The sequence below is a fragment of the Teleopsis dalmanni genome, chromosome X, assembly GCF_002237135.1.
Source record: "Teleopsis dalmanni isolate 2A chromosome X, ASM223713v2, whole genome shotgun sequence".
Taxonomy (NCBI): domain Eukaryota; kingdom Metazoa; phylum Arthropoda; class Insecta; order Diptera; family Diopsidae; genus Teleopsis; species Teleopsis dalmanni.
Genome location: NC_051848.1, coordinates 60,535,946 through 60,552,497, shown reverse-complemented (window position 1 = coordinate 60,552,497; position 16,552 = coordinate 60,535,946). Strand labels below are relative to the sequence as shown.

General features: G+C 31.5%; 3 protein-coding genes across 5 annotated transcripts; 1 reads left to right on the top strand and 2 right to left on the bottom strand.

The window, feature by feature from the left end:
* Positions 1-500: 500 nt before the first annotated feature.
* LOC119662491 (alanine--tRNA ligase, cytoplasmic) lies at positions 501-4,179 on the bottom strand. 3 transcript variants are annotated; one of them, XM_038072120.1, is made up of 3 exons: positions 4,039-4,179; positions 2,821-3,828; positions 501-2,668 (listed from the first exon to the last, which is right to left on the bottom strand). In XM_038072120.1, the coding sequence occupies exons 2-3, from the start codon at positions 3,813-3,815 to the stop codon at positions 760-762; spliced, it is 2,904 nt and encodes a 967-aa protein (XP_037928048.1). In that variant the 5' UTR covers positions 3,816-3,828; positions 4,039-4,179; the 3' UTR covers positions 501-759. The 3 variants fall into 3 exon arrangements, with proteins under 3 accessions (XP_037928048.1, XP_037928050.1, XP_037928049.1); XM_038072122.1 differs by having other exon boundaries at positions 2,821-3,825; XM_038072121.1 differs by lacking the exon at positions 4,039-4,179 and adding an exon at positions 3,914-4,002.
* A 10,156-nt stretch (positions 4,180-14,335) lies between these two features.
* On the top strand, positions 14,336-15,562 carry LOC119687156. Its single transcript, XM_038101364.1, has 2 exons — positions 14,336-15,159; positions 15,217-15,562. The coding sequence occupies exons 1-2, from the start codon at positions 14,488-14,490 to the stop codon at positions 15,376-15,378; spliced, it is 834 nt and encodes a 277-aa protein (XP_037957292.1). The 5' UTR covers positions 14,336-14,487; the 3' UTR covers positions 15,379-15,562.
* On the bottom strand, positions 15,561-16,409 carry LOC119687157 (dolichyl-diphosphooligosaccharide--protein glycosyltransferase subunit DAD1). The gene is made up of 2 exons (XM_038101365.1): positions 16,317-16,409; positions 15,561-16,050 (listed from the first exon to the last, which is right to left on the bottom strand). The coding sequence occupies exon 2, from the start codon at positions 15,954-15,956 to the stop codon at positions 15,618-15,620; it is 339 nt and encodes a 112-aa protein (XP_037957293.1). The 5' UTR covers positions 15,957-16,050; positions 16,317-16,409; the 3' UTR covers positions 15,561-15,617.
* Between the last annotated feature and the right edge of the window lie 143 nt (positions 16,410-16,552).

Sequence of the window (16,552 nt, the reverse complement as noted above, 5' to 3'; positions counted from 1 at the left end):
ACAGGACTAAATAAACCACGATAGTATAAATATATGATAATAATAATATCTTAATTAACGCACTTTTATAGTTGCTTTTTAAAAATAAAATATTAGAGTGATCAAGTTGAGGGAGCATTAACCGCACTTGACATATGAGACGAGTATGCAGCAGTGGCGCATGAAGAGGAATGCTGCCTCGGGCCGAAACCCGATAACGGATTGTTATGGTAATTTAAGTAAGTAATTGAGTTTATTATTGATATGAATATCTAAATGGTACAGTACAGATATCTTAAACGTTGTTTCCATCGGTTCTTATCACAAGTGAAGTAATTAAATTTTTTTATTTAATTTTATTTATTTTTATCTATGCTATCTTTTAATTATTTCGCTTTGACGCAATATTTATTTGATATAGATAAAAACCAGACAACAACCGCAACTAATGACAGCTGGATGATGCAATAAGGACGACGTAATTAACATCTAAATATTTTATAAATATAAACAAACACTGCTTTTAAATAAAAGTAAACATTTTAATAAATAATAGCAATCCAATACAATTTGTGTAAAACGTAATTCAAATTTTTTTTCGTATTTTTATATCAAAATATTATAGTTAAATATGAGCATTTTTGTTTTGAACGCAGTAGCTCAGTTCAGCAAATTTTAATGGCCAAGCGTGCGAGTGTTGACACTGTGATAAATTAAATGTTTTTAAATGCTTTCGATGGATTTTAATGACGTCATAACATTTAGTTTTGCTAAGCATAACTAAACATTTAGCTTAGTCTTTGCAAAAGAAGTAGCTAATTCCAATATTTCATCAACTTTTTCATAGTTGGGACCTGAAGCTTGTGCAGATTCAGCTTTACCACCACCTTTACCGCCAAGCACTTCTGAAATGTGTTGCACCCATTCATTGGCTTTGAGACCTTTGTCGATAGCATTTTTCGGTACCGAAGATAAACAGAAAATCTTCTTGGAATCTGTATCAACAGATACAAACATGGCAGCAGTTTCCGGACTGAGTGTACGCACTTGTTTGAGTGCAGAATCAAGCGCCTTTGTATTATTAAAGGCGTCTAGTTGTTTTACCAATATGGGTGCATTAAGTTGAGCTTGACAGATTTCTTTAGCCTTTTCCACTACTGTAACTGCTACAGCTGCTTTTGCAGCACGTTCCTTATCGTCCAAAGTCTTCTTGAGTTGTTTAAGTACAGTACGCATTTCATCCTTTTTCACATGCGCAATTGTAGCATGCGAAATGTTTTCAGTCAGCTCCACAATTTGTTTAACAAACATTTTGGAGTTCTTGCCTTCTTTATCTTGTTCGATTGTATTTTGCAGTGTTTTAATTTCTTTTTCAAATGCTTCGCATTTCTTGAGTGCTTTTACAGCTTCAGGGCCGGTAAGTGCAACAATGCGACGTATGCCTTTGGCAATAGCCTCTTCGCTACTTATTACAAAGTCTACAATGTGTCCAGAACGACGTAAATGAGTGCCACCACAAAATTCTACCGATGTTTGTTCACCAGCCTCCGCATCAGGATTCTTCTCTAGCTCCTCCACCGGCACGCCAAATGATATAACACGTACAGGGTCTGGATAAACTTCGTCAAAAACAGATCTTAAACCACGAATGGTTTTTGCAACAGCAAGTGTGGATTCTTTAGCATAAATAGGTACATTTTTATATACCAAATCACGTGTTAACTGTTCTGTTTTGGCTACTTGCTCGATTGTCATAGCAGCTTTACTGTTGAAATCAAATCTTAATTTTTCAGGCACAACAAGTGAACCTTTTTGATCGGTATCCTTGCCAAGTACTTGTAAAAGGCAGTGATTTAATGCATGAGTGGCGGAATGATTCTTCATTGTTAACGAACGTCTTTCAACATCGATTTGTAAATTCAATTCATCACCCACAGTTAGGATACCTTCTACGACACCAATATGTAGTATATAACCACCACGATTATAAACTCGATCCACCAAAAATTCATTTGCTTCATCATTAATTTTAACTAGTGCACCTTGATCGAATATCTGTCCACCGCTTTCAGCATAGAAATTGGTTTTATCCAATATTATTCCAGCCTTTTGTCCAGCGGTTACTTCGTTTACAAACTTATTTTCAAAACGTAGTGCTACTATTTTACCAGTGCATGGTGCAAAGCTATAAGCAGCCTCACGTTCATCCGATGCAGCTTCATATTTATATTTATAGGAGTCATCGGTTGTTGGTATCCCTTTAGATTGCAATTCAGATATTGCATGGACATCTAAATTGATTTCATCAATTTTACTAGCACCTTTACCTTGAGATAGAATGTATGAATTTTGCTTGGCTTGTTCATACTCAGTCATATCGATTTCAAGATTTTTCTCTTCAGCCATCAATTGCGTTAAATCTACAGGAAAACCATAAGTATCATATAAGCGCCAGGCTACATCACCTGGTATTATTTTTTGATCTCCTAACTTTGCAATGGTGCGGTTTAAAAGATTTCTTCCTCTAGTTAGAGTTTTCAAAAACTGTTGCTCTTCTTCGTTTATAATATCAATGATATGTTGTGGATCTTTCGAGACTTCAGGGAAAGCATCACCTAGCAACTCAACAACGGTATTGACTAATGTTGAGAAAAATCCAGGCTTTGCATTCAGTTTCTCTGTGGCATACCTGTAATGAAATATATGTTGGAAATCTACAATGGACTTTGTTTCGTTTTGGAATATCAAATCAAACCAGTTTAGATGTGTACAATTGTACTGTATTAAATTTGTAAAATAAAAATCCAAACTGACTTGATCACCAATAATAATAAAACTTACCTAACAGCACGACGTAATATGCGTCTTAGTACGTAACCACGACCAGTGTTATCAGGTGTGCCACCATCTGCTAGCGCAATAGTGATTGTTCTGGCATGATCAGCTAATACACGGTATGCCATATCAATGCCATCAGCATCATCTGCACCAATGCGTCCCTTATAAGCAGGTGCACCCGTACCAGCTTGTATAGCCTCAAACAATGGCACAAAAAGATCGGTATCATAGTTCGAACGTTTATTTTGTATTACAGAAACAAGTCGCTCATAGCCCATGCCGCAGTCAATGTGCTTCTTCGGCAACAGTTTTAGACTGCCATCCTGTTCACGATTATATTGTATAAACACTAAATTCCAAATTTCCAACACATCGGGATCATCCATGTTAACCAATTCGGGCACACTTCGACCACCAATGCGATCAAAATGCAATTCAGAACAGGGACCACAAGGGCCGGTTTCACCCATTTCCCAAAAGTTATCCTTCATGCTACCGGGTAATATATGTTCTGGTTTTAAGCCCAAATCTAACCAGATTTGTTTGCATTCTAAATCAGGATCTAACCCACTTGCTTTATCACCGCCAAAATATGTTACATACAAACGTTCTCCGGGCAAACCTAAACGAACTGTCAAAAACTCCCATGCCCAAGCACATATCTCTTTTTTGAAGTAATCGCCAAATGACCAGTTACCCAACATTTCGAAAAATGTATGATGGTACACATCCTTGCCGACATCATCAAGATCATTATGTTTACCGCCAGCACGTATACATTTTTGTGTATTAGCTACTCTAACCCATTTTGCCATCTCACTGTTGGGATCAGCAGTTCCCAAAAAGATGGGCTTGAATTGATTCATACCAGCATTTGCGAAAAGTAATGTGGGATCATCTAATGGTATAGTACTGGAGGAATGCACATAAATGTGCTCCTTTTCCTTGAAGAAATTCAAATAAGTTTCACGCACTTCTTTAGCAGTTAAAAATTTCATTTTGATGCTGCTGCTATAAATATTAAATATATATAAAAATCAAGATTAGAAATAAAAATAACTGCCACGTAGAAATAACAACTACTAATAATACTAACCGAATAGTGAAAGTAAATTTACAAGTTTACGTGACAAAACTTTATTATTTTAAACTCCCTACATATAATTCATTTTTTGTGTATCAAACTGAATAATATAACAAATACTACACTTTTTTACTTACCAGTAGCGTGTTTATATAGTAATGAATTCAACAAATTTCAACAAGAATTGAAATAACAATAATAAAACCAAATTTCGTCAGATAAGAGAATTGACTCAACTCACTTCTTTACTGCCGACACGTTTTTGATTCACCAGTAAAAAAATATTTACAAACTGAATCGTTGTTATCGATAACAAAATTTAAAGCAAGTATGTATTTTGACATATTCTGAAAAAGTATCGAATAACCAATACAGTCATTGGCTATCTCTAAAAATAAAATTCAAATGTCTTTTTATAATTAATAGAAAATCATTTTATCTTTCATATTAACCCACTCGCTGCGATGATTTCTTGATTTTATTTTTCTTTGCTCTCTTTGCACTTGCTTTGTGAATAGTAAACGTTACTATAATGAAATAAATTTTACATATTTGTTTACCGCCATTTATTGTCTGTTAGAAAACTGTTTTACAAACAAGAAAATGTTAAATTTGCAAATCTTTTCCTGTTCAGGTGAATAAGTCTAAACGTCGCAGTGAATGGGTTAAAGTCAAGGGTTTTTATATTTTTATTTATTTTTGAATTTTGCTTGAAGGCATAAAATTAATTTTATGATCTTAAATATATCATGTTTCCACTGCCACTGAAACTACTTATGTTAATGTAATTAAGATCTGGTCGTTTCCATTGGCATGGCTGATTTATGCATTTGAAATAGCATTTATGTATCAGAAAGTTTTGTAAGGACCATGTTATGCAGAGTGTCTCGGGCACGGCAAATTACGCTCTTTCGGGCTATGCCGAAAATGCATGTTATGCAGAGTGTCACATCAGTATTGCCAATTTTAAATTTTTACTACTTCTTGGTTGTGCCTAAATTTAAAAGGAAATTTAGATATGCTCACTTTCAATTTGCCACCAAAAATAACTCGCATGAAAAAACTCATAGAGGTTGTAATAAAATGTTAATTTATTATTATATTATCTTATAATAATTGTTAACAGTACTTACGCGTTTCTTTAAAATCGAAAAGTGTAATAATTATATTATTAGCGATTTATAAAAAAAATGCTGTGTTGCTTACTGCCATTTTTTCTCCAAAACGTACTAGAACTGTAGTAATTTGCTCCTAAAAGTCGCAAATTTTGAAATTTATTACTAAACAATACTGTTTTGCCTTAGTAAAAGTTATATTTGAGCTTTTCTTTATTTACATTTTAATTGTAAGCAGATAATATTTAGTTTTTTATTGTTAGCTGTTGTATTAATTGATTCAACATGGTAAACGTGGAAAATACAAGCAACTTCATGAAACTTAATTATTAAAAAACAGCAAATAGCATTACTTTCCTCATTACTTTCTATTTCTGGTAGATAAAACCAAACTTTGGTATTGTGAACTGTAAGCCGATAGAACTTTTTCAGCAGTAGACAAATTTCTCTATGTAATAATTCATCTATATTTTTTTTTTGCTTAGCTGCTTAATATATCGGCTTTTAAATGTAATACCTATATTATGTATTGAAAACAAAGGTTGTATTTTTGTTTTGTTCTCTTATTGGCGTATATGTGTTTATTCGAATCTTTTGAACAAAACAGTTTTCCTGTAGTTAACTTAACCGTGTATACAAACATTTCTTAATTTTTCAAGTATATTCGTGGACAAATGTTAGTATTTCTACAAAATTACAAAATGAAAAAAGGCAACTACTAACCAGGCAACTACTGTCAAAAATAAAAAAAAAACTAACCAGGCAAGACTAGATATGCTAAAAGCATTAACGAATGTTCAAAAACACATCTTTTTTATAAAGATGTGTCTAGGCGCTTAGAAAGTAATGTGTCTAGGCGCTTAGAACATGAAATTCATCTTCATATTTCTTAGCAAACAAATTTAACAAAATTTATTAGCTTTTCTTTTGTAACCATATCACAAAAGAACAACCACTCATTTTAGAAATAACATGTGAAACAACAACATTGCTGGCTTATTTATTTAGAATTTATTTATTTAGAATTTTTTTGAAACCGTTTAACTAATTAGGAGCTCAAATCGCATAGTTACTTACTTATTTACTTACTTATTTGGCCATAACAACCCGTTACCGAGTCTCGGCCTGACTCAGCATATCTCTCTAGGCGCTTAATATTCCTTCAAATTTCACCGTTTATTTGATATACAATATTGTATGAGGTAACTTCAAAAAAAAAAAAAATTATTGGGGCATATACAAAGTGATGTTTTGAGAAAAGTCCAAATAACAGTTTTTCGCAAATAACTCGAAAACGGTACAAAGAAAAAAATCGTTTTGATTTTCATGTTCTACGGAAAATATCCCTAGAGGAAATATGGGTCTTGTCTTTGAAAAACAAAACTTTTAATTATTTGTACACTACTGTTATTTAGTTTAATCGTGTTATAACACAGAAGAGAGTTAATTAATTTAAATTCTAAGAGAATCAATGCATATAAAAAAACAGATTTTATTTTGCTTTATTTATATACATATATCCAAGCGATAACTCGATGTGTATTCTGCTGACGAGCGCCGTGAAATTGAGTTCATCTCAACGCAATTCCCACCAAACGGGGAGCAAAAGTGTCATTAGTTAGTAGGATATATATATATTGTAAATACATATACGTATTTATCCTTATGCTACAAATATATCTATAATTTATTTGTGCGATTTTTGTATTCCTTCCAATATATACATATATAATAGTTTCAAATGCTTTGTCATAAGACCGCCGCAGACCTTAAAACAATTCTATTTATATTTTATTTTTGATATATATATGTTAATATATATACATCTTTTTAATAAATTTGAAGTTATACCATCCCAACGAATGATCAAACGCTCAATGCCTTCTTGCAAAATGCGACGTCTTAAATATTAATTCGACCGAACTTTTTTGTGTAGCGCATCTTTTCATTTGCCGTTGATATTTTCGTTGTTTGTTGTATTCTGTTAAGTAACTTCTATGCTTTATTTTTGTGTTTTTCGTGTGCTTTTGAATTTTTCGTGTGGTTTCAACTTCGCCGTGTTTTGAGTTTTGTTTTAAATTCCGGAAACGGTGGTTTCCATTCGGCAGATGGTGGTTTATTTCTAATATTTATTTTATTTATTATAATAAAGATAAATATTAAAATGTTTAAAAAAACATGATTTAAGTTAATGTAAATTTTCGTCGTTACCGTTACAGTATATATTTGGAATATTGTTAAGAATATGTTAGCTGGTAAGCCTCAAATGACTCTACTTAAACGATGGCATATAATAATATACTATGTATTATATATGGAAATATATGCATTTTTGTGAATATATTGAGAATACAGTACACTTTTTACCATTTATAGCCTAAAACGTTTATTATTTATATAATTTAAAGTTAAATACCAAATGAACTATGCCAAACACATCCACAGGCTAATAAATTTTATAAAATTTCGTACTGAAACTGAATGGTTAATCAAAAATTGATGACTAGATAGGAGATACTGTATGGTATCTCATTGGGTCCTAGACATCAATCCCAAGTTTAACAAAACTTTAAAAATTTGTTATTGAAACAAGATGGTTTATCAGAAATGAATGAGAAGATAATATCTCCATTGTGGCACAATGGGTCCCAGATCTGAGTTGTTAGATCAACAAAACTTGAAACTAATTGGTCAATTTAGTTTCCTCAAGATATTATCAACGATAATCAAAATAACTGAATAAAGATTGACCCACAATCTACACTAGATAAAGTTTTGAAATTTTTTTTGGATATTTATCCGTAAATTCAAAAATATACGTACTTACATTCGAACATAAAAATCTTGTATTGTAAAAATCTAGGTAGTGTAGACCTCAAGTAAATAAATAATATAAATAATATTTGTGTTTCAATAAATTGATTAATTAGTCCATACAAAATTGAAACATATAGTTCTATCCATATGCTATATTTATTTATTTTTGTAATATTGTAATATTGTATCTTTATGTGTTTTTTATAAACGCTCTGCTTGGTTGATCCTTTTAAAAGTAGTGTAATGTATTGATCTTAATTTTTCTCTAACATATTACTAATAATGATATATTTTATTATCAGATATAAGTATACTGGAGATAAAGTATAACCAGTTACCATTGATGACGACGATGCAGTAAAAAACGAGTTAAAGAATGATGATGTAGATGACTAGATAAAGAAATTTATACTTCCCTCTCTACCACAGGAGTTAGTCAAAGAGCGAAAAAGTCTAATTTAAATGTAAATGAAGATAATGATACAGTAGAAGATAATGAAGCAGATGATGCTGCAGAAGAAGTCAAACAGGAAAGACTGAAGTAAATAAATAATATATAATCGATGCAAAACCCATAAATAATGTTAATATTCAATTTTTAGGAAACTGCTTCCATATCTCCAACAGGTGTTCGCAAGCGTAGTGTGCGTAAAGATCAGTCCTAAAGGCTAAGAGTGTTACTTCAGCTTATACTCATAATTAAAAAAAATATATATACAGATGAAACTATTGCATTCGTCGCAAATAGGCGACACCGGCTGTACATTCAGAAAAGCTTTTCTATCTCAACATATAAGAAAACAATTAACTATGAAATTATTCTAAAAATTATAACTTAGATAAAAAGCAATTAGAAATTAAAATTTAGTTAAAATAAGTAAGGAAAGTGTACACATTCGTATTGTGTAGTAAATATTCGATGGCGTCTTTTTTAGTTTTTGTTTTTGAATAATGTTCTCATTTTAAAATAAAATGTATCGAGCTTACGTTTTTTGCTTCATCAAAATTATATACCTTACTTTCTATTAGCATATTTTTCATTTAAAAATGGTACAATGGTAGCTCGAATGTGAGCGAAATCTAATCAGGGAAGCTAATGAAGTCACGCCTGGAAGAAATAACTTTTTCTGTCATGTCAGCATATTAACTTCATCAGCCCTCCCTCCCCATCAAGCTTCTGGTTACGCCTATAGGTGAAAGAGATGTTGATTAAATCTATAAAATTTAAATTTAACTAGTGAAACTTTTAAGAATGGTGTTAGATAAATAGATTATCACTGAAGTATACTCCTATAAAAACATTTGATTTAAACCATTATTTAACAACTCATATTATCAAAAAGAAACACTTATTAAGCTATTGTCAACATTTTTTGTTTGTATTTAAAAAAAGAATTTATAACAAATATTTCGGACTAATTCCTAAATTATTTTCAGTGTACATTGAATTGAACGTACGTACGTAATAATACATTCGGTAATATTATTTCTTTCTGGTCTCTTAGTTGCCGTCACCTGAGTTCACCGTGCTCTGGGTGTTAGTGTTAACGTTAGAAGTAGCGCCATCACAGTCACCTGTGTACATAGAAACCTGGATGTCAATCAATGGTGAGATGTTCCCACAGCTTGATACCATTGGTCTCTGAGCAGATGGGTTCAGATCATCTGGATCTTGAGTCTTGAGTGAGGCTTCAAGTCTCTGTTCAAGATTTTCTCCAATTTTTGTTGGCGAACGGAGCTTCTTTCTCTGACTCTGTAATTACATTATTTTTATTAATATTTAAATTTTCCATATAAAAATGTTTTATAGTGGAAAAACGGTCACCCAAAGAAGAGCCACATACTTTAAGAAAGCATTAATTAAAACAGGAGAGCGTAACAGTTCACCTCAGATTTGAGAGTTTAGTCGGGTACTGTACATACTAAGTGGGTACACACACACATATATATTATGACAAAACAATTACTAGTATTACATACCCAAGAAGTTTTCTCTCTCCAGCCTGACAATCAGCGATCCACCCTTGGCAGAGAAGTGGCCTCTTTGTCGCACTTACCCTGATGAGTTTGACTGATAAGCTGGAACTTAGTAGATGATCTGCACAGCCACCTACTTCCTGAGACACTAGGATATTATTAAGTCATTCAGACCTTGCCAGTTTGCAGAAACGTAAATCTACTAACTACTACAAATTACTGACAATAAAAACATAAACATAAAAAAACATGAGGTACTGACTCAGAGTACCTCATGTTGTATCTAAGCTCCTTCAACACGACAAGGTGCCTACAATGGAGCAGACGAATACACCTATCATTTTAAAATGTTTATGGAAACAATTTTTAAACAGCCTTAGGGACAGTCAGACATATATTATTTTGAAATAATTTATATTATTAAATTGATGCAAATAACACATATAAGGCTACATATCATTAAATTAAAAAAATATGTGAAAATAATTTTTTATTTATATAAATGATTGCTTATTGTTTAATACACAACAAAAATCGACCTACACTTTTGTTAAACAAATAAACTACACAATTATAAAAAACTCTACATTGCAACCCTATCTCTACAAATATGTTTTCCTATAGTAAATTTGAAAATTTATTTATTGCAATTAAATAATTAAAATAAAATTTTATTTTCGTTAGATAATTATTTTATTATATAATAAAATAAAATCGATTTTAAGTGCAATTTGTTTATACTACGAATAGTGAAACTAAATTTTATGCCATTAAGAGTATATCATAATAATGCCAATATATAATACTAATATGTATTAAAAATAATATATAATACTAATATTTATTGCACACTTAGTATTACTTAAAACTTTTCTTAGAAAATTAGAGACGAAGTACATTTAACTGAATTTGATTTAAAAATATTTATTGAAAATTTTTATTTTCAATTTCTTATAATAATCGTATTATAACATAATCTATTAGCACATTTCTGTGTGAATTTTGTATATAATATTTACTATAGTAATTAGTGATCTCGATATCTCCAAAACTAAGCTATGTTGACATATGGTACATCATCCGTGACTATAGAGTCCATGTAGGACCTAAGCCTGTTTACCGCTAACCTCACCCCCGCGCATCTGCTCTAACCCCACCTCCTTCTCTATAACCCAGTTTACCTTATGTACACCCTTGCTTTCTGGCTCAGATGAATCTAGCTCGCTAGGTACTAAGTCTATTTTTTCTCTCCCTCCCCGGATTACTGGAATGAAGTTTTCAGAAGTTTTCACAATGCTGTGGAAATCTTCTCCATTCATTCCTAAGAGGTGGTTTAGTGGGTTCAAGTCTCACACGGTGGCTTTCGCACATCCACCTAATGTCAAAAAAAAAAACCTGTTTAAAATCATCCTTTCATTCTTCTCTATTTTTTGCTTATGTTTTCCAATTTCTTATGTTCATTCTTTTAAATCCTACTGCGCACATCGTTTTCTTAGTCGACCTCTTCTTTTGCTGGTTTCTACCGCTTAATCTTAAGCGGTACTCTAATATCCAGCCCATCTTAATGTACATATCTACATACACTACATAAACTGTAGTGGGAAAAGTTGCCCAAAAAGCCGTCGCTGCAAAAGCCGGTCAAATAGTCATGCATGGCGAAATCGGAATGGTGACAACTCCAATTTAATGTAATGATCATAGTAACATTTACGGAAACTGCCTTTAACATATTGTATAGGAGTGATAATAAATATCAATATAAATTATAAAGGTAAATCTTCAAATTGTTACTTAAAAGCCTCTTATTTTTGTTTTTATAAAGTTATATACATACATACTGCATATGCATGAGTATCAGAGTTTGTAGAATGAAATGATCAAGGATTGTAGGTTTCACAAGTAATTTCGAGTTTAACTGAGTATTGGAAAAAAATTGGAAACTAGTATCAGAAAACTATGTATACAATATGATATGTAATATATACTAATGACATTCCACAATAATGACATTGCATTTTCCATTCTGATGATACATTTTATAATTTTCTCATCATATTGTTATTTGTGGAGAATAACCTATGTATGTATATAAACCAGCAAATCTAAGAGTTAATGAAAATAAAATTCCGTGAAAAATTTTTGGTTATAAAAAGAATGTAACAGCGATAAGCTATACACACAAACTATATATTAGCAAAGCATATATTAATAGCATTTATTAGATTTACCTAATCATAACATATGAACCACGAATTGGAGGAAACCAAGTGCTGGCAGGCGCTCGTGACACCTGTAAAGTCTTAAACAGCCGACGTAATGATCATATAAAGGGTAGATTGAAAGCGCCGAAGCTATTTCGCGAAAAAACGGAAGTACGAGCCAGGCGTAGTGCCGCGAGGAATTGAAACATGTGGTCAACAATGTCAAAGATTACGTAAAACTGTGATCTCATATAATGATAAATATTTTCGATTATTTCTAGATATTTCTTTTTACAAGTTTTTAGAATTCGTCAACAGCTTTACTTTTAAGTCAAATCCTTATTTTATAAAATTTTTAAGAATCATCCTTTTTTCTTCATAGTTTCCGTTTCTCCTAGTGGAGCATAGGGCCGCAACCATTCTCTTAAACCTCACTCTGTTAGGTGCATCTCTGCATATATCGTTCTATGCGTAGTGCGCTTCTGTCATTTCTCTTTCAATTGTCCTTCTCCAAGTTAAAGCCGCTGTAACAGGGCGTCTGCTGCCTTGTGGGTTCCATGTCAAAGCTTGTCGTGGAATGTATTTATTTGGTCGTCGGATAGTATGCCCTAACTAATTTCATTTTCACATTTTTATTTCGGTTACAGCAGCTTTCTGATTTGTTTGGAATAAAAGTTCTGCATTTGATATGTGGTTAGGCCACCATATTTCTAGGATTTCTCGCAGGCATTTATTTAAAAATGTTTGTATCTTCCTTTTTGTCTGCTTTAAATGCTTCTATGTTTCGCAGCCATAATAAAGGGCTGCTTTTACATTTGACTTGAAAAAATCATCCTTGCAGTTCATCGTTTTGCTCGCCTCACAGTGGGTACTAATGCAAATACATCGGTTTGATCCAATATGTATGATTTAGAAACATAAGAAGATCGTTAAGAGTTAATTTTTTCTAGTTCTCAAGGATCTCAATTAGGTGTGTGAGCTGTTCTCTGCCTGCATAGAAAAAAAGAAAAATAGCTCCTTTTTGTTATAGTGATTACAGGTGTAACAATAAATATAGTAAAAATTTTAATTTTGTATTCCTAGTAGAAATTTTCAACTAATTTGTATTTTGTATGAATGAATCACCAACTTGCTCTTATAATCATCTTTCTGATTGAGAATTAACAAATGAAAGAGATCCTGTACAAGTGTTAAATATTTGAGTTGTCAAAGAACTCGCATTTAATAACTTAGAATATCCATTAATGTCATTTATGTAAATATTTGTTAATATCTAAATAATAAAAAAAAAAACAATTACGCAAATGCTTTATTTAAATATTTCGAATCTATTTATTATATAGATTTCTATTATATCTAGAAATATATCTACTTATTATATATCAATCAATCAATCAATCCAGTACGTTCCCATGGGAACATTGGGCCATAATTTATTATATATATAACATTATTATTTATTAAAAATATGGTTATAGCCTATTTTATTAAGAGAGGTAACTGAAGAACAAGAAATCATATACTAAAGATATAAATAAAACCGGTCTTATAATGCATTTGTGGTGTTGCGTTCTTATCCTCCTTTACTGAAATCCAATACACATACATATGTATAACATAAATTTCAGACCCACGTGATAGTATGGGCTTTAGGTAATTTCTACATAGAAATATTTAATATTTTTTGCATTTAGCATTTTAAATAAGTTTCATTATTTGTAAGGCGATAGAATAGATGTTTTTTCTCTTACCATGTGGTAAAAGCTTGTACCCATGCCATAGACTGTAATAATAAAATTTTCAAACATAAAAAAACCATTTATTCTCAAAATTAATCCCAAACTCCGGTTTTATTCGTACGAATGCCATAAAATTTTTACAGATCTTTAGTGCATGATCTATCTTACTGCATGTATATATTTGTCAATAAATAACCTTACTCAAAATTTTGACAAACCGTCATTGAAGGATCTGTCTAAACGCATGTATGTTTTTGTAAATAGTCGACCTTACTCTAAATATCTATTTTTTGAAAATCCTATTTACGTTCGATTTTACTTGCTCGTAATTATTTTGGATTTAGTTGTAATGAGTGATATTGTCTGGTTTTAAGAAAAGCCGGGTTCAAGTCACAGAGTTGAACGACCTTGTGGAGTTTGACGACCAAATATCATTCGCCCACACAAAAGGAACTATACAGATCCGCGATATACAAACAACGTAATTATCTCTTAGATAGTTTTTTTTTTTTACTATAAAACTATATTTAAAACCAAGTTAACCTTCATTTTTAAAGTTTAAATATTTTTGAAGTTTTAAAAATATAAGTCAATTAAAAACATGTTTCTCTGAAATAAGAATTTGCGATTGCCTTTCAACTTTATTATGGTCTAAACTGTTCAAGTAAGCAAATCAGTACCGAAATCATATTTTTGCCTATCAAGAGCAACAAGTGTTTCAATTAAAATAAAATATAATGGCAAAAGGAAAGGGGGACCGAATTACGACACAAAATTCTAATATGACTAAAAACATTATTAGAACAAATGTTGCTACTTCGCTTACTGAGAGACAGATTTGGGATTGTCCACAACTTCTATTAACGCATAAAACTATATGTCGCGAACATTTACCTGTGCCACAGAACACTCCAAGAGGTTTGAAAAATTTTCATGGAAATGGTGTACTGCCACTGACAGGAAGGAAGATCTGCGATTGTCTGAAGGAACAACCAAAACCGAAAATATACAATTCAAATCATATGCTGTTGAAATGTGCCGCTGGAAGTGATACCAAAATTTTGGCAAAAAAAGTTAAAAAGTCTTGTGGTAAGAATCTTATACCGCCATGTAATACTCCAATAGAGTACGCACACCGTTCAGATATGTGTTATCAGTCGAAATCCTATACTAAATATATTAATATAATCGAGGAACCGACTTCGACCACGAAGTTAAAATGTGGTTCAAACCATGCCAAATGTTTACCTATTCAATCGGAATTGAAACAAAAGAAAAGTTCCACTACAAATTGTGCTTCAAAATCGAAACAGCATTTACCAAACCAAAAGCAGAGGCAACATTGGAATAAACTTCGCTCCCTTCAACCTGATGTAGCAAATTCCATAGATGCTATAATTGCAAGAAAGGTTTATCATTGATCTTTTAAATTGTATCTTAATTTTACATACATTACCGTTTTTTAGCTTACACGCAAACTGAATTTTCCACGTAATGTTTCAATTTTCAAAAATCTTATATCGCTGAATGTCGAGGATCATGAACCACCACCAACCAAAAACAAGACAAAATCATCTATTCAAAAATTCGGCAAACCACCTAGCAAAAATCCGCCAAAAAAGTCTTAATTTGTAGTTTATAGGAAAATGAGTAGCTCCGCATGAGATATATTTTTTATACGAATGCAATTAGCCCATTTATAAATTTGTATAAAATATGCAGGCGAAAGATCCAAATTTACATCGAATTACTTTTAATAATTATTCGTTTTTTCGTTTAAACACTTATTTAATGAAATAAAATTTACTTCAGAAGTACACAATATATAATTTGTGATTTATTTTTTACTTAATACATTAAATCATTTTTAACCGATGAAGTTTATTACAGTCAAATGTAATATGATGTGTGCAAATATGAAATCCGCAAATCCACGTTCAGGTGAAATGCCAAGGAAGATTGCTTTATTTTGTGGATTAGCTTGAAGACGTAAACATACACCCAGTATGAAGCAGCTTACTGTGCTGATAAATCCAGACAAGAACGAGTTGAATGGAAAGGTTCCAACTAAACAGCAGTACACAAATTCAACAATGCCGGTAATTAGTATGTAGAGCAAATAGGAATCCACTAACTTCAGTTTTTTTGGCGTGTTGGTAATGTAATCATTGTAGAATTTTACAACAACATTAGTTAATTCAGGCATTTTTATTTATTTCTTAGCCAATTACTTATGAAAATAATTACTACCGATGCGAACAAAACTCTTAAGACCAGGCGTAAACACGAACACGTCAGTTCTGTTAGTGATGAATAATAAAAAATATTTTTGTTATCGATAACTGTCAAAATCAAAAAAAATCAAAATTAGTGAAGAACAATTGCGATTCTTTACAAATTTCAAGAATGTGCAGTTAAACCGTGCATGAAACAATAATTATAATATTTAAATATAAATAATAATTTATTTTTGAAACCTTTATTTAATAATTTATTTATTTACATATAACTTCTTGTTTGTTTATTTCATACTTTTTGATAACATTTTTACTACATTCTTTGCTACCTTTTTTGCCATCACTAACCACCAATTTATTTTTTATTTGTTTTCGTTGTTTTTATTGTTAGTCGTTCGCTACTGATTCGTCGTGGTTTGGTTTATGTGCGCTGTGATTGAATGCATAATTAATAATTCGGTGCTGCTTTTCTTTAATCAGTTGCATTTTAAAACCAAATCAAAACAGCAAATTAATTGTTGACGCATCATTAATATAATTCATAACAATACAAAGTGATTACATA